Source organism: Harpegnathos saltator, unplaced genomic scaffold, assembly GCF_003227715.2.
Source record: "Harpegnathos saltator strain DR-91 unplaced genomic scaffold, Hsal_v8.6 scaffold703, whole genome shotgun sequence".
In the NCBI taxonomy this organism is placed as follows: domain Eukaryota; kingdom Metazoa; phylum Arthropoda; class Insecta; order Hymenoptera; family Formicidae; genus Harpegnathos; species Harpegnathos saltator.
Window position 1 is genome coordinate 163,416 of NW_020230542.1, and position 24,517 is coordinate 187,932.

At 38.2% G+C, this 24,517-nt stretch overlaps 1 protein-coding gene across 2 annotated transcripts; it reads left to right on the plus strand.

Moving 5' to 3' along the window:
* Positions 1-1,427: 1,427 nt before the first annotated feature.
* Positions 1,428-24,132, plus strand: mew (multiple edematous wings). 2 transcript variants are annotated; one of them, XM_011148779.3, is made up of 18 exons: positions 1,428-1,883; positions 2,084-2,211; positions 2,751-2,801; positions 14,477-14,580; positions 14,727-14,854; positions 15,058-15,266; positions 15,427-15,631; positions 18,358-18,507; positions 18,995-19,136; positions 19,239-19,507; positions 19,648-19,876; positions 20,127-20,358; positions 21,287-21,683; positions 21,880-22,109; positions 22,555-22,784; positions 22,963-23,057; positions 23,252-23,381; positions 23,522-24,132. In XM_011148779.3, exons 1-18 carry the CDS (start codon positions 1,711-1,713, stop codon positions 23,753-23,755), a joined length of 3,336 nt encoding a protein of 1,111 aa, XP_011147081.1. In that variant the 5' UTR covers positions 1,428-1,710; the 3' UTR covers positions 23,756-24,132. The 2 variants fall into 2 exon arrangements, with proteins under 2 accessions (XP_011147081.1, XP_011147082.1); XM_011148780.3 differs by lacking the exon at positions 2,751-2,801 and having other exon boundaries at positions 1,431-1,883.
* Positions 24,133-24,517: the final 385 nt, after the last annotated feature.

Here is a 24,517-nt window from a genome sequence, read left to right on the forward strand (position 1 = left end):
CTTTTAAATTAATGAGTACATCCAACTCTTCTTCGTCATCAGATGATGAAGACTATTAATTCACTCAGAGCAAAGAGTAAAAGACTTATAATAATTTTTTTCTTTTTTGGTTATCCATATTTGCACCAACATCAGCCATATTGTAACGATAAATTCACTCAAGTAACGTTCGAGCAGCTCGAAAGCGTAAACTGCGTTAGTCTCTCCGAACGTATCTATCAGCATTAGCGTTTGTTGCGTGATAGCGTGCTCTCCGAACGCACCCAAACAAGAAAGAAAGTTGATACAAACATAGGTCCAAAAATGTGTTGTTTTCGAGTTATCGCCATTTTTATGTTAAAATTTGAAATTGCTTTGCTTTCGAATTTTTTTGGTTTTGGAATTTCGATGGTTTTTATGAGTTTCAAAACACAACTAAAGTCAAATAAAAGTTACGGGCTGCTTTAGCACTACCCAGGATGCACCGCGTGGAGGTACAGCCCGCTTAACATCCCTTGGCAGAGATCAGGACCCCACAGTTCGTTACTCTTGTGGTATTTAGTGACTCCAAACCCTCTCTGTCGTGTGTATGTGTGTGTGTGTGTGTGTTTTATTTGACTTTAGTTGTGTTTTGAAACTCATAAAAACCATCGGAATTCCAAAACCAAAAAAATTCGAAAGCAAAGCAATTTCAAATTTTAACATAAAAATGGCGATAACTCGAAAACAACGCATTTTTGGACCTATGTTTGTATCAACTTTCTTTCTTGTTTGTGGTTCCCCATTCATCTCTCGAGCGATTGACTTCGACTTACGGAACACCCTGTATAATATCATTAGGAGGAATCATCCCAGCAAATACAATAGGCTTGTTCGTTTTGTTTGTACTGCTGAACTAGTGCAACAAATTGAAGTGAGAAAACCTATGTTTGTCTCACTTTAACTTAATGCACCAGTTCAGCAATGCAGACAAAACGAACAGGCCTAATATTACATGTTATGTGCATGTTAGTTGTAATTTCCTACTTAACAATATAACTGTTATATAACACATGTGTTATAATTTATGTGTGTTATGAACTAAGATCTTTATCAGTTTTCTTTCAGTATGTATAACAGTCAAGATATGATAAGCAAAATAATTATTCGATAGAATTATAAATAAGATTATCGAATTTGAAATTCTCGGGCGGAGCCCCTCTCCCGCTTATATGTACTGTTTCTTATATTTAAAGTAAATGAAAACTGCTTGTCTACTTCAAATATACTTTAAGAGTCTGCAGTATTCCGTACTCGCGTACTGATATTTGTCGGTGTCGTTAGCAGTATTGCGTAGCTTTTTTGTTATATGAAAAACCTGCGCAATGCCGCTAACGGCACCGACAACTATCGATATGCAGGTACGGAATATAGCCCCAGGTTCCTCTCTGTTGATATAATTCGCTCCAGGTTCTATCAGGGTGCGCTGGAAGCGGTCGTCATAATGCTTTCGCCTCTATAAAGTAGAAGACTATTCTCCATGAGTTACATTAACCTTCCTGTAAAAATACGCCTGATGTGTGAGTGGGTTATGTATTTTTAAAAATGTGAAAAGAATGTGTAGGCTATTGTAGAATAGTAGTGACCGGTGGTAATGACAAAGGGCCGAATTGTGTACGATAGTGTTACACAAAAAATCTGTGAACGATTTGAGAAAACGCAATATAATCAGTGAGAGATATAAAAATAGTGATGATGGTGAACGTGTTGTGCTTGTGGGTAGTTCTGAGTGTGTGCGCCACGTACGCTTTTAATCTGGAACCACGAATACCTGTCATTAAAAGGGGATCGAGGGGTTCCTATTTCGGTTACTCGGTGGCCGAACATCAGGAAATTGTACCCTCACTACCAAAATCTACGAGTTGGTAGGTATCAGTAGACGCTAGAATAAAAAAAGATTAACACGAAATTTTGTAGTACTTGTTGAGTGATAATATTTAATTTGTGTTATGTTGAAATAAATTATGCTTTCTTAGTTATTTCAATCTTTATGCAAAGTTATCACTTGGAGAAATTAATTCTACTTTTCTTAATATTTTAAGCCTATTTTACTGATCTTTTGCAGGATGCTGGTAGGCGCACCTCTAGATCAGAATTTACAACCAGGAACGAATAAGTCAGGAGCTTTATGGCAATGTCCACTGACAACTTATACAAGAGATTGTACACAAGTCATTACTGATGGACAACTTAGTATGTTCTTTTTATATATTATTCATCATTGCCTCTATAATTGTATTAATGTGATAACTTGAAATATATTTATAGTAGCATTGTTGGAACATAATTTAATTTATGTATCATTATATTTTCATAAGATTTTGCTGGATATGTTAATCAGCTACAAAGTTGTTGTATTCTTTTATGTTTTATATAACATGCAATTAAAAAAATTCTATTTTTATATCAATATAGTATATACGATATAAATAGGATATATTGCACACTATATATAACTTAAAAACTCTTAAATGTTTCTAAAATAGTGCTACATAAAAATTCATCTAAAAGAAGTTGTATGGTATAAAAGAATATATTATAAAAAGTTGTTACTATATAACATATTTATACCATATAATTTTCATAGAATTAATTATGAATTATTTTAGAAATATTTAAAGTGTCTAAATTTATATATGATGACTGGTTTTATATAATTATTTAATTATGTAATGATTTTGTACTATATATAATAAGATATTTTTTTGTTGAATCATGTTACGGTAAACCAGAGGACAATATTCTAGTATACAGACCAAACGAATACGAATCATATGATTCAAGTAAGTGTGCAAACTTTTCGGCAAAGTCCTTGCAGAATGAATTGAATGAAGAGTTTCACAGTTTTGACGCAGTTTGCCATTTATATTGCATATATTTCTCTTTGAATTAGAATATGTTCAGGAGCAAATAAACAAAAGCATGCGATATAAAAATTTTATCATTGAAGATTTATTGCACAATAATCCTTTTGTATGGAAGCTTGTACAAAATAACATAAAATAAGATAAAATAGTTATCGTATAATAATTTTACAAACAAGAGTATCATATAATTGTTCATAGCAATTCTATGCAACAAATATTGGCTGATATTCTTTATTAACATTATTGCTCTCACTATCTGTTTCTTTTCATATAGGACAATTTTTTATTTGCATTTATATTGCATGGTCATTGCATAAAGTAATTAACACAATAACGTCTTATTTTCATGTGACCAGAAATTTTAACCAATTATTTAATTAATCAGAGAAATTAGAATTGTTTGTCTTTCGTGAAACTATACTAATGCAATGTACTAATTTCTCACAGCAAGAAAATATGTTTCCTCTGATTTATTTATCTTATTACTTATCTTATTCCAATATCACGTGTGTTTGCATAGGATATTTTATATATATTTATTATTATATTTTTAGATCATGTTACTCATGTAATTTTTATTTCATTACTTTTATTTTCAGTATTTTTATTCTTTTTGTCGTCTTTAATTTTAAATATTTATAATTAAAATGTAAATAAAATCTAAAATTTACAGAAATATTTAGTTTTGGGTACTTAAAACAATAGACTATACAGGAATTTTTTTTTGGAAAAATTATGCAATGTATTGATTTGTATAACTTGGCATATTTATTATATATGTATAAAGGAATATATTAAAAAATAATGGTGTTTATGATTAACTTCAAACTTTCCATATACAGTGTCCACCAAACGTTCCAGGCCACCTAAATAATTTTTGAATGGTTTGAAATGTAGGATTGAAATTTATAGGGATATTTATAGGGAAATTTATAGGGATAATGGGATCACAAAGTCTATTATACAGGGTGTGCCAAAAGAAGCGGGACGGTCGAATATTTCGCGAAATTTACATCGGATCGAAAAATTGAAAAACACGTGTTCAATATTTTTCAAAAATCTATCGAATGACACCAAATACGACCCCCTACCCCCACCCCCTGGGGGTGGGGCGGGGGGCAACTTTGAAATCTTAAATGGGAACCCCCATTTTTTATTGCAGATTTGGATTCCTCATGAAAAAATAAGTTACTTTTATTCGGGACATTTTTTTCGAATTGTTGATAGATGGCGCTGTAATCGCAGAAAAACAAATACAGATCAGAAGTCTGCAAACGGTCAAATTTGTCGGGACATACGCTTCGGAACACAAAATTAGTATTTTTGAAAAGGCTATCTAATGATGCTACAGTAGACCGATAGATGGCGCTCTAATTGCAAAAACAATTCTTTCTCGCAAGTGAAAGTATTTCTACAGCTAATATGAGGTTAACGTCTTTCGTTGATTTTGTATCTGACTTTATTAAAAAACTACGTTTAGCATAACCCAGGAACAACGACGTGGACGTAGTAGTTTTTTGTTCCCTTCGGGGTGCTTGTTTTTAGTGAGTCCCCTTGCCTCTCACTTATCGGGGTGCTTGTTTTTAGTGAGTCCCCTTGCCTCTCGCTTATCGGGGTGCTTGTTTTTAGTGAGTCCCCTTGCCTCTCACTTATCGGGGTGCTTGTTTTTAGTGAGTCCCCTTGCCTCTCACTTATCGGGGTGCTTGTTTTTAGTGAGTCCCCTTGCCTCTCATGATTGCCGCCAATAACTTTACTGTAGTAAATGCTCAAATTGTGCACCGTTTACTTCCTGGCAGTAAGCTAATCGATGGTAAACAGATTCGATGGAATTTTTTAAGTATTCTGCAGGTATTTGGGCAGCTACATCAATTATTCTTTGACGCAGTTCATCTAAATTTTGAGGTTTCGTTTCGTAAACCCGATTTTTTAAATAACCCCACAAGAAAAAATCAAGTGGAGTTAAATCTGGTGACCTGGCAGGCCATTCGATCGGACCTCTTCGTCCAATCCAACGATCAGGAAAATGTTCATCTAAATAATTACGAACGTTCCGTCCGTAATGAGGTGCAGCACCATCTTGCTGAAACCAAACCTGCTCCAAGTTATCGCCAGCAATCTCCCTTATTGTTGGAATTATTTCATTTCGAAGCATGTTTTCATACCTTTGAGCAGTAAGATTACGTCGTCTTACCATCGATAAAGAATGGCCCAATCAAATGATGATGTATTATTCCAGCCCAAACGTTTAATTTCTGTGGGTATTGGGTTTTGCTCTCTCGCATCCAATGTGGATTCTCGTCTGCCCAATACCTGCAATTATGCCGATTACAAGTACCATTCAATTGAAATGTTGCTTCATCTGAGAATACAATGTTGTAAAGAAAGTCTGGATCTTGATCTATTCTAAGTATCATGTCCTCACAAAATTCTAAACGTCGGTCGGGATCATCTTCATTTATCTCATGAACAAGTGTCATTTTGTAAGGATGCAATTTATTACTTTTCAAAATCCTGCGGACTGAAGATGTACCAATTTCTTGAGCTTGGGCAGTTCTACGAAGACTACTGTGAGGATTTTCCGTAAATGATAATAAAACATTCAACGCTTTTTCTTCGTTTGTTGCTGACTTTGGTCTTCCTAATTTAGCTCGATCTTTCATAGAGCCTGTAGCTTCAAATCTTCTAACCGTTCTCTCCACAGTCGATTTGGAGATAGGATCCATTCCAATTCGAAAAGTATCATTGAAAATATCTCTTGCTTCCGAGTATGACCTTTTCCTATCACTCCAGCCTACCATCGTTAGTAATGACATTCTTTCTTGTTCATTAAGATGAGCCATTTTGAAAGAAAAAACACATTTTCAAGTAAAATTTTTCTTTATATTGGGTGAGTGCAAAAGTTCGTGCGGAGTTTCAATAGATGGAGTTATAAGCGTCGTAAAGTGTTGTCATTAATACTTCCATCTACATATTATATAACGTTGGAAAGGTGACGTCTTCAGCTGTTATTAAAAAAAAATCATTTGTTTTCATACAAACTGCTTCGAGAAATATCACTTTAAAAATGAGTATCGATAAGGTGCATTTACGGCATGTTATGCTTTACGAGTTTCGGAAGGGAATAAACGTTGCCGCAGCCGTAAAAAACATTCAGGATGTTTATCAGGATGAAGCACCAGCTAAACGAACTGTGGAAAAATGGTTTGCTAAATTTCGGCGCGGAGAATTTAACCTTGAAGACGAGCCACGCTCTGGTCGACCTTCTGACATTGATGACGATGTTTTGCGTACTTTAGTGCTCAATAATCCGCGAATTTCAACAGAAGAAGTTGCTACAGCACTAAACGTTGACCGATCAACCGCTTTTCGGCGTTTAAAAAAGATGGGATTCGATTTGAAGCTCGATATATGGGTCCCATTTGCTGACCGAGAAGAACAAAATCAAGCGAATTTCTGCAGCCGTTTCTTTACTCGGGCGGCTCAATAACGAGTCGTTTTTGGATCAACTAGTGACGGGCGATGAGAAATGGGTCCTCTACAACAATGTTCAGCGCAAACGGACATGGAAACAATCAGGTGAGCATGGTGACGCAATGCCAAAGGCCAGTTTGCACCCGATGAAGGTGATGCTCTCTGTTTGGTGGGATTGCAAGGGCATAATCTATTTCGAGCTTCTCCCCGCTGGCGAAACGATTGATTCGGACAAGTACTGTCGCCAATTAACCAATCTGAATCGAGAAATAAAAGAGAAACGTCCGATTTTGTCAAATCGCAAGGGAGTCGTCTTTCATCACGACAACGCCAGACCACACGTTTCGAAAAAGCCGCTGCGCAAACTGAAGAGCCTGAAATGGGATGTCTTAACGCATCCACCGTATTCTCCTGATATCGCACCATCTGACTATCACTTGTTCCGGTCATTGCAAAATTATTTAAATGGAAAAAACTTTGACTCTTTGGAGGCCTTAAAAAACGGCGTCTCTTCATTCTTCGAATCTAAACCGCGCAGTTTTTATGATCGAGGCATCCGTATGCTGCCAGAACATTGGGAAAATATTATAGAAAACGATGGAGAATATATCATTGATTGAATAAAGATTTTTGTTTGCCTAATCACTGTGTGACTTTTACTCTCAAACTCCGCACGAACTTTTGCACTCACCCAATAGATGAAGGTTCATCTGCTTGAATCAACTTAAACAGTTGAACTAATGTGTCATTTAAAAAGTACCTACCAAATGGATGAAGCAAAAAAAATCACAACAAAAATAGTCCACTTTTTGTTTACGTATTTATTAATAAAGAAAAGAACTCTTACCTTGCTGAATATTGTTTACACGAGTATGGAATCACAAACATTTTCATTTCTACTTCAATAGATTAGTTTTCGACAGGTTTATTTTTAATTTGCTTATTGAATAATGGCTGGTAGAGAAGCCGAAAGCTACTACAAGAATACAGTTTATCGTTAATAAAGTGAGGTTCGTCAATTTATAATTCTTCGAATGTTTTATTACCTAGTCTATTTTATAGGGGACTCACTAAAAACAAGCACCCCGATAAGCGAGAGGCAAGGGGACTCACTAAAAACAAGCACCCCGATAAGTGAGAGGCAAGGGGACTCACTAAAAACAAGCACCCCGAAGGGAACAAAAAACTACTACGTCCACGTCGTTGTTCCTGGGTTATGCTAAACGTAGTTTTTTAATAAAGTCAGATACAAAATCAACGAAAGACGTTAACCTCATATTAGCTGTAGAAATACTTTCACTTGCGAGAAAGAATTGTTTTTGCAATTAGAGCGCCATCTATCGGTCTACTGTAGCATCATTAGATAGCCTTTTCAAAAATACTAATTTTGTGTTCCGAAGCGTATGTCCCGACAAATTTGACCGTTTGCAGACTTCTGATCTGTATTTGTTTTTCTGCGATTACAGCGCCATCTATCAACAATTCGAAAAAAATGTCCCGAATAAAAGTAACTTATTTTTTCATGAGGAATCCAAATCTGCAATAAAAAATGGGGGTTCCCATTTAAGATTTCAAAGTTGCCCCCCGCCCCACCCCCAGGGGGTGGGGGTAGGGGGTCGTATTTGGTGTCATTCGATAGATTTTTGAAAAATATTGAACACGTGTTTTTCAATTTTTCGATCCGATGTAAATTTCGCGAAATATTCGACCGTCCCGCTTCTTTTGGCACACCCTGTATAATTATAAAAATAACCACCTACATCCCCGAAGGCCGGGGGAAGGGGGAGCCAAAAAATCATAAATGGTATGTGGGGTTGAGTGAGGACTCGTTCGAAAGGGCTTTCCGAGACGAGAACAATGCGAAGTCGCCGAGGTCTCTACAATTTTTTTTCGCAAAGTTATGAACATTCCTATTGAGATTTTGCGATAGCGAGAGTCTAGGGTGACAACAGAAAAAAGATAAGGCTTCACGCGGGCACGCGCGTTCTTGAATACGCACACATACATACACACACAACAGAGAAGGTTTGAAGTAGTTAAATACTACGAGACTGACGAATCGTGGGATCCTTATTTTGTGACTAGCGCGCGCGCGCACACACACACACACACACACACGCGCGCACACGCACACGCACACACCCGCGCACACACACACGCACACACCCGCGCACACACACACACCCGCGCACACACACACCCGCGCACACACACACCCGCGCACACACACACCCGCGCACACACACACCCGCGCACACACACACCCGCGCACACACACACACCCGCGCACACACACACACCCGCGCACACGCACGCCCACGCGTCCGTGCACACACACACACACACCCGCGCACACGCACGCCCACGCGTCCGTGCACACACCCGCGCACACGCACGCACACACACATGCACACACGCACGCGCCCGCGTGAAGCCTTATCTTTCTTCTGTTGTCGCCGTGGGCCTTCGCTATCGCAAAATCTCAATAGAAATGTTTAAATGACTATAACTCTGCGAAAAGCAATCGTAGAGATCTCGGCGATTTCGCGTTGTTTTTATCTTGGAAAGCCCTTTCGAACGAACCCTTACTCAACCCTACATGCTATTTCAGATTTTTTGGCTCCTCTCTTCCCCCGGCCCCCGGGGGTGTGGAGGTGGGTGTTTTTGTGGTTAAATAATAGACTTTGTGATCCCATTGAATCCTTATAAATTTTAATCCTATATTTCAAACCGTTCAAAAATTATTTAGGTGGCTCGAAACTTTTGGTAGGCACTATATATACAGTGCCTACGAAAAGTTCGGGGCAATCTAAATAATTTTTGAACGGTTTGAAATATAGGATAAAATTTATAAGGATTCAATGGGATCACAAAGTCTATTATTTAACCACAAAAACACCCACCTCCACACCTCCGGGGGCCGGGGGGAGGATGAGCAAACAAAATCTCAAATGGCATGTTGGGTTGAGTGAGGGCTCGTTCGAAAGGGCTTTCCGAGACGAAAACAACACGAGGTCGTCGAAGTCTCTACGATTTTTTTCGCAGAGTTATGATCATTTGAACATTGAGATTTTGTGAGGGCCCACAGCGACAACAGAAGAAAGGTCAGGCTTCACGCGGGCACGCGCGTTCCTGTGTATGCATGCGTGCGTGCGTGCGTGCGTGCGTGCGCGCGTGCGTGCGCGTGTGTGTGTGTGCGTGCTCGGCCAACTAAGGCAAGACCGAGATAGGAACACTAGCGTGAAGGAATAAAGACACTAATTATTTAATCAAATGTTCAAATTGATGTCCTTTGACAACTTGGCAGTGTCTTAAACGAATGTAAAACGTTTCAATTACGTTTGTTAAAAAATCGGGTGTGATTGAATTTGAAACGTTCACTATTTTTTCCCGCAGCTCTTCTAAATTTTCGGACCTAGTCTCATAGACCTTTGTTTTCAAAATTATTACAATTTGCTAAGAAACAAGTGATACCGGCTATTCAAGATATTGCTGGAGAAGCTTTCTACAATGTTTGGTTTCAGCTGGATGGGGCTCCAGTTCATTTTTCTCTGCAAGCTCGTAATATTCTAAACGATGTTTTCACTGATCGATGAATTAGTAGAAGAGGCACAATAGAATGGCCACCGAGATCACCAGATCTGACCCCATTAGACTTCTTTTACTGGGAGTATTTGAAAACAAAGGTCTATGAGACTAGGTCCGAAAATTTGAACATTTGATTAAATAATTAATGTTTTTATTCCTTCACATACGCCAGTGTTCCTATCTTGGTCTTGCCTTAGTTGGCCGAACACGCATATACACATACACACACACGCACGCACGCACACACAGAAACGCGCGTGCCCACGTGAAGCCTGACCTTTCTTCTGTTGTCGCTGTGGGCCCTCGCAAAATCTCAATGTTCAAATGATCATAACTCTGCGAAAAAAATCGTAGACTTCGGCGACCTAGTGTTGTTTTCGTCTCGGAAAGCCCTTTCGAACGAGCCCTCACTCAACCCAACACGCCATTTGAGATTTTTTAGCTCCCCCCTCCCCTCGGTCCCCGGGGGTGTGGAGGTGGGTGTTTTTGTGGTTAAATAATAGACTTTGTGATCCCATTGAATCCTTATAAATTTCAATCCTATATTTCAAACCGTTCAAAAATTATTTAGGTGGCCCCGAACTTTTGGTAGGCACTGTATATACAGGGTGTCCGGAATGTGATCATTAATATTTTGTGTACTGGTAGAACTCGTTAAAACAATTAAAAAAGTCCTGTGCCATTTTACAATTTTTTCAATATTTATTCCGTAATTAATTAAAATGTGTAAACGAATGAGCGCACGAGAATGCGACAGGACGGGCTCTGTGTATAAGAAGATGGCTTACCTCGCGCGACGACAGACAACCGTAAGCGACAAGAGGCGTGCACGCGCGACGAGGAGTGAGCGAGCGCGAACGACGAGCGAGCGAGCGCAAGCGATAAAAGGCGGCCGCTCAGTGCTCTCTACGTGCTCATTGGCTCATATTTCAATTAATAACTCGATAACTATTGCCAATTTGACATTATGGTACATGACTTTTCTTCTCGGCTACACCCAATCTACCAGTACACAAAATATTAATGATCACGTTCCGGACACTCTGTGTATATATATATATATATATATATATATATATATACAGGGTGTTTGATAGCTGATCATGCAGACGAAAGTTGGAGATAGATTGGGTGTAGCCGAGAAGAAAAGTCATGTACCATAATGTCAAATTGGCAATAGTTACCGAGTTATTAATTAAAACATGTGAGCCAACGAGCGCGTAGAGAGCGGAGGGCGGCCGCAGTAAGCACATAGACATTTGATACAGGCGGAGTCAGCGAGTGACGGTAGGCGAGCGCGCGCGGCGAGGGGCAACGTAAGCGACAAGAGGCGATCGCGCGCGACGAGGAGCGAGCGAGCGAGCTTTTTCTTTACAGCTTTTTCCTTATAGCTCGTTCGCTCCTCGTCGTTCGCACTCGCTCGCTCTTCGTCGCGCTCACTCGCCTCTTGTCGCTTGCGCTCGCTCGCTCCTCGTCGTTCGCGCTCGCTCGCTCTTTGTCGTTAGCGCTCGCTCGCTCCGAATTAAAGCGTGTTAGCCAACAAGCGCGTAGAGAGCGGAGGGCGGCCGCAGTAAGCACGTAGACATTTGATACAGGCGGAATCAGCGAGTGGTAGGCAAGCGCGCGAGACGAGGGGCAACGTAAGCAACAAGAGGCGAGCGAGCGCGAACGACGAGGAGCGAGCGAGCGCAAGCGACAAAAGGCGAGCGAGCGCGACGAGGAGCGAGCGAGCTTCTTCCTTATAGCTCGCTCGCTCCTCGTCGCGCTCGCTCGCTCATCGTGCGCGCTCGCCTCTTGTCGTTTACGTTGCCCCTTGCCGCGCGCGCTTGCCTGCCGCCACTCGCTGACTCCGTCTGTATAAAATGTCTACGTGCTTACCGCGGCCGCCCATCGCTCTCTACGCGCTCATTGGCTCACAGGTTTCAATTAATAACTCGATAACTATTGCCAATTTGACATTATGGTACATGACTTTTCTTCTCGGCTACACCCAATCTATCTCCAACTTTCGTCTGCATGATAAGCTTTCAAACACCTTGTATATATAAGAAATATACAGGGTGTTAAAAAACTGCAAACGATCAAATATCTCGAAAACGAAACGTTTCTGAGAAAAATGTTTCCAACCAAAGTTGTAGGGTTTTAAAAGTTCTATTGAATGATCATATCTGTTTGACCTTGAGTAGAGGGGTCAAAGCGAGGTCAAGGCCAACATGATTTTTTAAAATGGAACACCCCTTTTTTATCATATAGTGTTAAAGATGATAGCAAGACGTTTCCTAAACATTATTTGATGACCTATTTTTGTTGAGAATTGTCTGAGTTATGAGCTTTAGAATTTACGGTGCCGCCAGCATTAGTATTGTCCGAGATGTACGGTCGCGGACATAATAGTATGTGCCCGTTTTTTGCAACTTTCGGAACGCATCTCGACTCGAGAAGAATGAGAGTCACTGCTCCGCCTGCGGAGCACGCCTGCGCAGTGACTCACAACGAAAGGCGAGAAATGAAATATACACGGTGGGACATATTATAATAATACAGACTCAGATGAAATGAATACTCTAGCATTAAATGGAAATGAGGGAACACAGAACAGACAAAAATCATCCGATGTAAGTTTTATACTCCGGGGGACATCCGAAAAAGGTAGAGATAAATAAACATTTCTATGTTTATGTTTTTAAAACAATACGAACTTAATTAAGAAAATTAAGCTGCATTACGATAATTACGATTCTATTATACATTTATATGTGATTTATTGTTTCAGCAACAGCCATCTTCTATAGCAGAAGCAATGATATTAGGTACAGAAACAGCTGTTATATAACAGCTGTTTATTATTATAATATGTCCCACCGTGTATATTTCATTTCTCGCCTTTCGTTGTGAGTCACTGCGCAGGCGTGCTCCGCAGGCAGAGCAGTGATTCTCATTCTTCTCGAGTCGGGATATGTTCCGAAAGTTGCAAAAAACGGGCACACATTATTATGTCCATGACCGTACCGCGTGGAGGTTGCATGGTCGGACTTTATACTCCTGTGTATATGTGTGTGTCAGCAAAGCTAAGGAACTCGCGGTTCGTCACTCCCGCAGTATTTAATGGTTGCGTTCAAAAAATAAAGCGCTCATTGAGCGGCTAGTAACTATTGGTCCTTACTTAGATGCTTACATTCAGACCAATAACATTGACGAATTACACAACCGTTGTGTAACCGTCGTGTTTTCTGAACGAAGCCAATGCGTCCCCCTCTCTGCTGTGAGTGTGGGTGCGTGTGTGCGTGCGTGTGTGTGCGCGCGCGTTGTGTGTGTGCGTGCTCGTGCGCGCGCGCGTGTGTGTGTGTGTATGTAAGAATAAGGATGAGGAGCTCTTACAAATGGTTTATAAGTCTAATGACAGTTTACAAATAACTTATTAGAATGTGTATGCAACGAAACCTGCTAACTTGGTAGACCTTAGAGAATGCATACTGCACCAAATAAATCTTACCTCACCAGATGAGACGAAACGTTTTAAATGAATTTCATCTACGATTAGGTCATTGTCAAGCAGCAGACGGAAGACAATTTGAACATTTAATTTAGTAAAAACCCGTCTACATATACACGTACGCGCGCGCGCGCATATACACACACACACGCGCGCGCACGCACACACGCACACACATACGCGCGCGCGCGCACACACGCTCACTCACACACACACACACGTACACTCACACACGCACACATACACACACACGCGCGCGCACGCGCGCACACACACACACACACGCACACACACATGCACACACATGCACACGCGCGCACACACACACACATACACACATACATATACACATACACATACAGGGGTGTAAAGTCCGACCATGCAACCTCCACGCGGTACATCCTGGATAATACTAAGCTGGCGGCACCGTAAATTTTAAAACTCATAACTCAGACAATTCTCAACAAAAATAGGTCATCAAATAGTGTTTTGCAAATGTCTTGTTGTGATCTTTAATACTTTATGATAAAAAAATGGGGTGTTCCATTTAAAAAAATGTTGGCCTTGACCTCGCTTTGACCCCTCCACTCAAGGTCAAACGGATATGATGATTCAACAGAACTTTTAAAACCCTATAACTTTGGTTGGAAACATTTTTCTCAGAAACGTTTCGTTTTCGATATATTTAACCGTTTCCAGACTTTTCTAATACCCTATATATACATAACGGATGCATATTAAATATATATACTTTAAAAAAATTCTTGAAATTGAGAACTTTAATATTTATTATCTTTAGATCCATAACTAATGAAACAAATCATACATTATCTGAAGATCAATTTAAAATGAATGATAATGATAATGAATTTAATTAGTCAATTATTTTATAGTCTCGAATATATAAGAATAGCCTATGAATACCAGCTTATTATGCACTGATGCGCTCTACTGCATCCAATTGAATTTGCCGAAGATAATAATACATATTTAATTTGTTTTGAAAATGTAATTATTAAAACTGCTTTATTTTCTTCAGATACAGAGTCAGATGAGTTAGTAAAACCAGGTACGGACGAGATAAAGGATAATCAATGGCTAGGAGTTACTGTACGCAGTCAAGGAGTAGGAGGTAAAGTAATGGTGAGTCGAGAATGATAAAGTAACACTATTGTATCTTGAAGAGGAGAGTGTTATGAACTTATAATTTACATAATAATATCATCTTTTTATCTATTTCTCTAAAATGAGATATACAAAGATTCATCAATTTTATTGATTATTTGCAGGTATGCGCACATAGGCATATTATCAAAACACTTGATTCTCAGTGGGGTCAAGGCCAATGCTACATATTAAATCAAGATTTAAAATATAACGACTTGAAAAAACCATGCTCTGGAAAGCCCACAAACAAGTAATACTATCGATTTATATTTCGTTTTCAAATACATCTCTTTTACTACATTACACACTAAATATCATAAAACTCGCGGATATATTCTGTATGCATTTCAAAGTAGACATGCTTTGTTTTGATCATCATTCAATTCATCAATTTTTTTTCGACATTCAATTAGACTTTAACTATTAGTATAAATAAGATCTTGGTATTTTCAGGGCACACGAGCAGTTCGGTTACTGCCAAGCTGGTACTAGCGGTTTATTAACGATAGATGATCGTGTGCTGATCGGCACACCGGGTCCACATACCTGGAGAGGTACTGTATATCTGTCCTCCGTGTCGGACGAATTTTTGTCACGGGATACTACAGTTTACAGCGCACCGATGCAAGACTTGTCGCCTGTGAATAAATACAGCTATCTCGGTGTGTATAATACGTGCACGTTGTATCTTGAGCCGTAATTTTTTAGCAAGAAAACCATTTCCTAACGTTCAGCTGCAAAAAGGCTCGATAATGAGCAACTTCTTAAGGCCTCGGGTTTTTTAAGAATCTATTTTCTTTTGAAACTTGACGTGTATTGCAGGAATGTCTGTAGCAGTTGGAAACTTTTTCGGCAAAGACTTGGCTTACGCCGCGGGTGCGCCACGATCTAACGGCACGGGGCAGGTGGTCCTATTCACCAGACATGATTTCAGACCGGAGATGGAAGTTATGCTCGTTCTTGACGGAGAACAGTTCGCCTCCAGCTATGGATACGAAATTACGTCGGCAGACATAAACGGAGACAAGTAAGACCATGTTGCGTTAAACGTGTCATATGCGCGCGCGCGTGGCGTACAGGGTGTTTGATAGCTGATCATGCAGACGAAAGTTGGAGATCGATTGGGTGTAGCCGAGAAGAAAAGTCATGTACCATAATGCCAAATTGGCAATAGTTACCGAGTTATGAATTAAAACATGTGAGCCAACGGGTGCGTAGAGAGCGGAGGGCGGCCGCAGTAAGCACGTAGACATTTGATACAGGCGGAGTCAGCGAGTGGCGATAGGCGAGCGCGCGCGGCGAGAGGCAACGTAAACAAGAGGCGAACGCGCGCGACGAGGAGTGAGCGAGCGCGAACGACGAGGAGCGAGCGAGCGCAAGCGACAAGAGGCGAGCGAGTGCGACGAAGAGCGAGCGAGCGCGAACGACAAGGAGCGAGTGAGCTATAAGGAAAAAGCTATAAAGAAAAAGCTCGCTCGCTCGCTCCTCGTCGCGCGCGATCGCCTCTTGTCGCTTACGTTGCCCCTCGCCGCGCGCGCTTGCCTACACCGCAACTCGCTGACTCCGCCTGTATCAAATGTCTACGTGCTTACTGCGGCTGCCCTCCGCTCTCTACGCGCTCGTTGGCTCACATGTTTTAATTAATAACTCGGTAACTATTGCCAATTTGACATTATGGTACATGAGTTTTCTTTTCGGCTACACCCAATCTATCTCCAACTTTCGTCTGCATGATCAGCTATCAAACACCCTGTATAGTATATGTTACATATATTAATTAATTTAATAAGTTTGTAAGAATTTTTACGAAGTTTATAAGTATTTTTACGAAGAGTTCAAGGTTCGATACTTTTATAGTCGGACCCTTTGCTACATAGTGGTCTTCCCAAAGTGCCACCTATCATCTAAGCTTGTTTTTCCAATAATTGAAATTTTTCACATATTTTTTTACCATATTTGGTATTGTTTGACTACTAAAATGTTCTTCTAACTAATACATTAACTTTTAGAATCATTTCAAACAAGTAATTTATGATTAATAAACATACAGGGTTCTCAAAAAGTCTTCGAACGATAAAATATCTCGAAAACAATCAGTTTTTGGAAAAAATGTTTCAGGCAAAAGTTGTAAGGTTTAAAATGATCTATTTACTGATCTTATCAGTTTGACCTTGGCTAGCGTCAACAAGGTCAGGGCAAAGTCACCTTGAACTTTTCAAATGGAACTCCCTACATTTTTGGCATATTATTATAACGTATTTCAAGAGCTTTCCAAAACACTACAACAAAGTATTTTTTTGTTAAGTACATCCCGAGTTATGAAGCTTCAAAGTTACAGTACCGTCGGCATTAGCATTACCCAAGGTGTACCGCGTGGAGGTTGCACGATCGGATTTACACCTCGTGTGTGTGTGTGTGTGTGTGTGTGTGTGTGTGTGCGCGTGTGTGTGTGCGTGCGTGCGTGCGTGCGTGCGTGCGTGTGTGTGTGTGCGTGTGTGTGTGTGTGCGCGTGTGTGCATGCGTGCATGCGTACGTGATCTACATACACACACTGCAACCTCCACGCGGTACACCTTGGGTAATGCTAATGCTGACGGTACTGTAACTTTGAAGCTTCATAACTCGGAATGTACTTAACAAAAAAATACTTTGTTGTAGTGTTTTGGAAAGCTCTTGAAATACGTTATAATAATATGCCAAAAATGTAGGGCGTTCCATTTGAAAAGTTCAAGGTGACTTTGCCCTGACCTTGTTGACGCTAGCCAAGGTCAAACTGATAAGATCAGTAAATAGATCATTTTAAACTTTACAACTTTTGCCTGAAACATTTTTTCCAAAAACTGATTGTTTTCGAGATATTTTATCGTTCGAAAACTTTTTGAGAACCCTGTATACTGAACAAAACTGTTGTTTTTAGAGAATAAATTAATTCGTTTACGTAAAATTTTAAGCAGGAACGTATATTTCAAAATCGTTATCTGAGGAGTTTTAGGGTCGCTGAATATAAATCCAGTATGAAAAATATAAAATTCAAAATGGCGGTCCCAATATGGCAGACGGAACTTTCAAAATCAGTCGAATTCACTTGAAACTTATTATTCGGGGGTTTTTGAAGTTGCTAAATACGAATCCGATGTGAAAAATACAAAATTCAAAATGACAGATCTCATATGGCGAACATAGTTATAGAAATGAAATAAGCTAACTGCGCTTGAAAACCGGGCAACTTGACCGGTGTCAACCGAATCTTATATATCTTGCAATCATCTTGTATATCTTGCGTCATGGTTTTGGCATTTCGAGTTTTCGATAATGAATTTGTAATTAGCAACCTCGAAAACCTTTAAACAACAAATTTTAAACGAATTCGGTTGATTTTGAAAATTGCGTCTGCCATATTGGATTCGCCATTTTGAATTTCGTATTTTTCACATCGAATTTATATTCATTGACCCTAAAAACCCTCGAGTAACAAGTTTCACAAAATTATATTTATTAGAAAGAAACGTGCAACAAAGGGTTAATTAACTGTTAATTGTTTTTTACATTAACTGTTTTCTCGATGGTAAGCCGTTAAAAAAAAGTTATGCCTGACGGAGGTACAGCGGTTTTGGGTTTTTTTGCAAAAAATAGTACAAACGACCAAATAGCTCCGTTTGTATGTTTCACTTCACTCTATTCATTGTTTCTGAACAATCTGTACTTCTTACAAATGTGCATTTTGTTCATCATGTATCTTATCGTTTATTCCAGAATTAGCGATTTAATCGTGGCGGCACCGTTTTACTTCAACAAAGTAGAAGGTGGTGCTGTCTACATTTATACAGCATTGGATATATGTAAAACCATGAAAGATAACGAGAGATGTCTACCTGTCAAGCTCGTCGGTCGTGAGGAGTCGAGGTTTATTATATTCTTATGTCACTAGAGATGTGCGAAAACTATTCGAATTCGAATCGAATCAAATCTAATGTAATTCGATTCGATTCGATTTGAGTCCGAATAATACGAATAGGAATCAAATATATTATCGTTTACGTGCATCAGCTACAAAACAAGCCATCTGGCTCTGTATGTTTGAACCCTTAACTTGTAATTAACTTAACTTATAATTAATAACTTAATTATAAATTACTTTAAATATTTAAATATATATTTTACCTTAAGATGATATTACAATATTAATATTCCCTTTCGTATTAAAATCTTCCATTATTATTTGCATATTTAATAGTCATGTTAAAATTTTTAATGATTCGATTCGAATTCGAATTTAAAAAATGAGATTCGATTCGATTCGATTCGACATAGAAATTCTTGATTCGCACATCTCTATATGTCACGTTATCCACATCGCGGTCTTAAATAGGTAATGGCAAATTAATGATAGGTTTGGATTTGCGCTTACGAATTTGGGCGATTTGAACAAAGATGGCTATGAGGATATAGCGATCGGCGCTCCGTACGAAGGAAAAGGAACGATTTACATCTATCTCGGTTCCAAGAACGGTATAATCAAAACACCGTCACAGGTAGTCAACTTTTTCAGTTGATATTGCTGCTTTACTTTTTTTTTTATTTTTCTCTTTTCGTAGTAATTGTATATTTGTCTAAGTACATAAATTGTTTTTCAGGTAATACATGCCGAAGACATGCCCTCACCATTGAAAACGTTTGGTTACTCTTTAAGCGGGGGTATCGACATGGATCACAATGGTTACTCGGATCTTTTAATTGGAGCGTACGAGGACGATGCGATTGTGCTTCTCCGTTCTAAGAAGATAATCGATATTACTACTTATATACGTTACGAAAAGAAGGATGAGACGTATCAAGATAAGATAGAAGCCATCGATCCCAATAAAATTGGGTGCTTGATTGATCCTGACTCGAATCACACGTGGTCAGTAATACTAAGTGATTTGTTATCGGATACAAAAATCTCTATTATTATAGACATTGGCTATTAATTAATTGTTAAACATTTGGATACACTTGGTAACCGCCGTTTGCAATTAATGATAAATATGTCGAATCTTGCAGTTTCTCGTTTGAGGCATGTTGCAAAACGGAGTCACTGGTGAAAGAAGAGTCTATGCAAAATTTAAAGCTGCATTATTACATTGAAGCGGAGACTTATGCCGGAGCTAAGAAATTCTCGAGAGTTTGGTTCGGCACAGATAATAATGCGCGGCACCATTATATTAATCGAACGGTTACTCTAGATACCACTAAATTGACACATTGCCAAAGAGAGATCGTCTACTTGAAGGTACGAAGATACAAATTGTGTAATCAGTGGATCTTGCATTTTTTTGCGGTTTCAGTTTTTGAAATGTAGCCGTTGTATTTACAAACTCTACCACCAATAGGCCTGTTCGTTTTGTCTGCACTGCTGAACTGGTGCATTAAGTTAAAGTGAGACAAACGTAAGTTTTCTCACTTTAACTTGTTGCACCAGTTCAATAGTGCAGACAAAACGAACAGGCTTAATATTGCATGTATTGGTATCTTTTTAATAGGAGAACACGCGTGACATACAGTCTCCCATTAAATTTCGCTTGAATTATTCGTTGATACAAGAGGAACCGGTCATGCCTCGTGAAGGTGCCGTTCTACCCGACATAAAGAATTATCCGATATTGAATCAGCAAGAAGCCGCTCGCGTGTTCGAAGCAGTCTTTCAAAAGGACTGTGGAGATGACGACATCTGCGAAAGCGATTTGCAAGTGAAGGCTGAACTGAATTTATCAGGTAGAATATCTCTTATTTTACATCTGAATTTATATGTTTTTTTTTAATTTTCTCTTATAATTCTTTGTAATTTTAGTCGAATTTTAATTTATTAATCCTTTGCATTCGATTGTTTCCTCTGAGGGAATATCGTAAATCTACCAAACAACTCAAATGTCCCTTCTAAGGGAACACAGAGATTACTTGAGAACAAAGAGATTGCTTGTAATTATATATGACAGAATTATGCAAGTGCAAAATTTTTCATAAATATATGTTTCCTTGAAGTTTTTCATTTGTATTATATGAGAAAAAAAATAAAGAAATGGAAAATATGCTTAGATATACCTAAGAGAATATCAGCCAGCGATATGTAAACCTTCACAATGATAACAGCATTTCTTTGTAATAGGAGAGATAAAGTTCTTTGTAATAGCGATAAAAAGCGATCTTATATGAAGGTTTTCTGTACGAGACTATATTGTTTAAATAGAAAAGCTTAAAGTAAAAGATGACAAACAAATTTTATTATTAACAAGTAATTATTATTAACAATGTAATTTGTTCTAACGAATCTGCATTGCACGCCGGTGATTGTTTCAAACGTTATCATACATTAGAAAAATGTGGATGATGTAAAAGTTCGATTTTTTTTTCATAAATAAGTTCTATAAGATTGAATAACCAAATATCATTCGAATAAAATAATTGGGCTCAAATCTATACTTGAAGCGTTTTGTTTTTGCTATTTCACTATTTTAAGAAAATGAGGTTGAGTTACTGGTAGGTGATTCAAGAAAAGTTGCTGAGTGCAAAGGCTAATGAGAGTGATTGTTATAGTGAGAGGGTTTGTAAAAACTCTGTACTATTAAGAAATAATGAAAGTACATCTGATTCTTTTTACGTTTTTTCTTAACGGTTCTAACGAAATCATTTTTTATTATGTCAGCTTCCTCCGTGAAACCGGACTTTTACGAATTACTCTTAGGCGAAAGGGAGGAGATAGTGGTGGAGGTAAACGTGGCAAATATTGGTGAATCTGCATACGAGGCTCAGTTATTCATCGTCCACTCGCAGAGCTTGAACTATATAGCCAGCAAAAGCAATGACTCCGTGATCTGCAATCTGTACAATGCCACTCTGGTGTCGTGCTCCATCGGCAATCCCTTTCAAAAGAATAAAACTGTGGACATACAAGTGAGATTTGACCCTAAGGGTCTCGAGGACAACGAGTCGCAGCTAGGTTTTACGATTTTCGTCAATTCCACGTCGAAGGAAGTTAACGACAAGAAACCCACTGTGTTGCAAGCGACTGTGTTGAAGCGTGCTGAGCTCTCGATCAAAGGGTAAAAATTATAATATTGCTTCAGTGTACTGGCTTAATGATATTTACATATTTTTTTGTGACAGAAGTTTATAATTGATTTTTTAATGATAACATACAATTAATAAGTAATAGTTTCTTTTTTATATAAATTGTATATTTTCTATATAAAATTGATGACTATCATCAAACGTTATTTGTTGATCGCTGACTTCTAGGAGTGCAAAGACTCAATGGGCATTTTACGGTGGTCCCGTAGTTGGTGAATCTGCAATAAGGCATTTAAATGAGATAGGACCGAAGGTATCACACATTTACGAGATATTTAACGAAGGACCGTGGAAAGTTAGCACTCTGGAAGTGCGTATTTCATGGCCTTATGAAGTGGCAAATGACAAAACGCATGGCAAATGGTTGCTATACATGGAAGAGTTACCGACTATTCAAGGTATTGTAAAAACGATTGTGTAACAATAGAAAATAGCTTATCAGTGCTTTGTAATATTAACATAAAGTAATGATATACCATGTCATATAAAGATAAAAATTAATTTTTTTTTAATTAATATACATTTTATATACGCATACGTGTGCGTGTGCAGAAGAGGGAGGGAGATAGAGAGAGGGAGATAGAGAGAGAGAGAGAGAGAGAGAGAGAGAGAGAGAGAGAGAGAGAGAGAGAGAGAGAGAGAGAGAGAGAGAGAGAGAGGGAGAGAGTTTATTATTTTTATTAAAATATACAATTATTGCATCATTGGTTTTAAATTGGTGTATTAACTGGACAGCCTTTAACAGCTGAGTTTTGAAATTGAAACGTTTTTAAATTATGCAAAAAAGTCCAACAGTCCTTTTAATCTAAGTCGATATCATTTAAAATGTGTGAAATGATTTAGCTCTAGGGGATGGTGAGTGCACTCTGCCATCAGGATACATAGTTAATCCATTGAAGCTGCAGGATAGTGATACCTTTGATGATGTCGACAGCATTTTACAGTCTTCGACTATATCACCAATTTTGTATAACCATACTAATCACATAAGAACAACGCGAGATACAGAGAAAGTAGTTAATACACGAACGATTGTCGATAAGGATGGACATCGACATCGTGTGGTTGCAATGGTAGGTCTTGATAAAGACTTAAGTTGTATTGAAGAAGTAGTGTTTCATAGATCGAAAGTGAAATTTAGAATGAGTCTCTAGTGAAAATACAATCAAGTTCAATGTATACTTGCGAATCTTAACTAATTTAACAAACATCATTTCCTTGAAATCAAGTAATACAATGATTATATTGCAGAATTGTAAAGCAGGCACAGCGAAATGCTTCGATATTACGTGCTACATATACAATTTGCAGAGAAAACAAGAAGCTATTATTACTGTTAAAGCAAGGTGGTAACAAAGATGTTTATACAATTGATTTTTACCGATTAAGTTTTAGAATTAAAATGTTTATATTTATTATATTTATTTATTTACACTTTAAATGTCACACTAAATTATGTATAACATATTGATCCTGTTATATTAATTCTAACATCGAATTTTAACATTTTTGCCATGTTTAAAAGAATTACCAATTTTAGACTCTGGAATTCTACTTTGGTCGAGGATTATCCGAAAGTGGATTTAGTCAAAATAGGTTCCAACGCTAGGATAGTGATACCTCCGAACGTTATAATACAGCAAGAAAATTTGAAAGACGACCACGCTATTGTAAGTATAATTTTACATATATAAGTTGACAAGTACTGGATTGATTACAAAAAAGAGCTAAAGATAAAATATATAAACAAATTAAAAGTATAATAAAAATTTGCCAGCGAATGTTTTAGAAGTTTTATGTTATCACACAGGCCGAGACAATCGCTTATCCAGATTTATTGGATCAGCAAGAAGCTGAGCCAGTACCAGTATGGGTGATTATTGTCGCCGTAGTAGCCGGTTTATTATTGTTCGTTCTGCTTACGTTAGTGTTAAGAAAACTCGGTTTTTTCAAGAGGCGACGTCCAGATCCGACTTTGTCTGGGAATCTCGAAAAGCACAATCGGGACGATAATCCTGAGAGCGAGGCGTTATTCAAGCACTGAGATATTGAAACAATCAAAACGTCTCGAAAATATTCGCAACGAATTAATCATAATTACTTAAGTGAAGGTACTTATGAAGGTATATAAGAGTTAGTTGCACATTCATGTGCGTATCTCGTTTCCGATTTTATACTGCCTGAATTTTTGAGGTGCATATCTTATATACACGAGCAGCTAAGTAGTATGCGAAAGTGAATAGAATAGATTGTGATATTGTTGTATTAAATACGTTTTATGCGCATGCGACAAATCTTTCCTGAAGACTTTGATATTTTATTGTGTGTTAGGCGTCGCAAATGTCTTAACATTCACATTTTATGTAAAGTTCTATTTCCAAAGAATCGTCAGTTTTTCATCTTTTGTTTGTAATCATTAATTATCTAGGAGCTTATATTTTTTTGTTTGAAATATGTATTTATTTAAAGTGTGCCTTGTATTTCTACTTGAATATTTTTATTAGACATTTATGTTTCTATTTGGAAAAGATTAATTTCAAAATAGTCAAGTAATTAATAATTATTATTAAAGTCAAATGTGCGACGAGACATTATGATAAATAAAAGACTCTGCAGGATCAGCGTCTAGATATGATACATAGAATCGAAGAATGTTCAGTTAGTAAATGTTAAGTCATTAATGCCGCTTAATACAATGAAACAGTGATTTTATATCGTATAGAGAAATAATCGTTGCTTATACATATTTCATTTGTGCCATTTGCGTATGCATGTTAAAAAGCATTTATATAACGAAAATGAACAA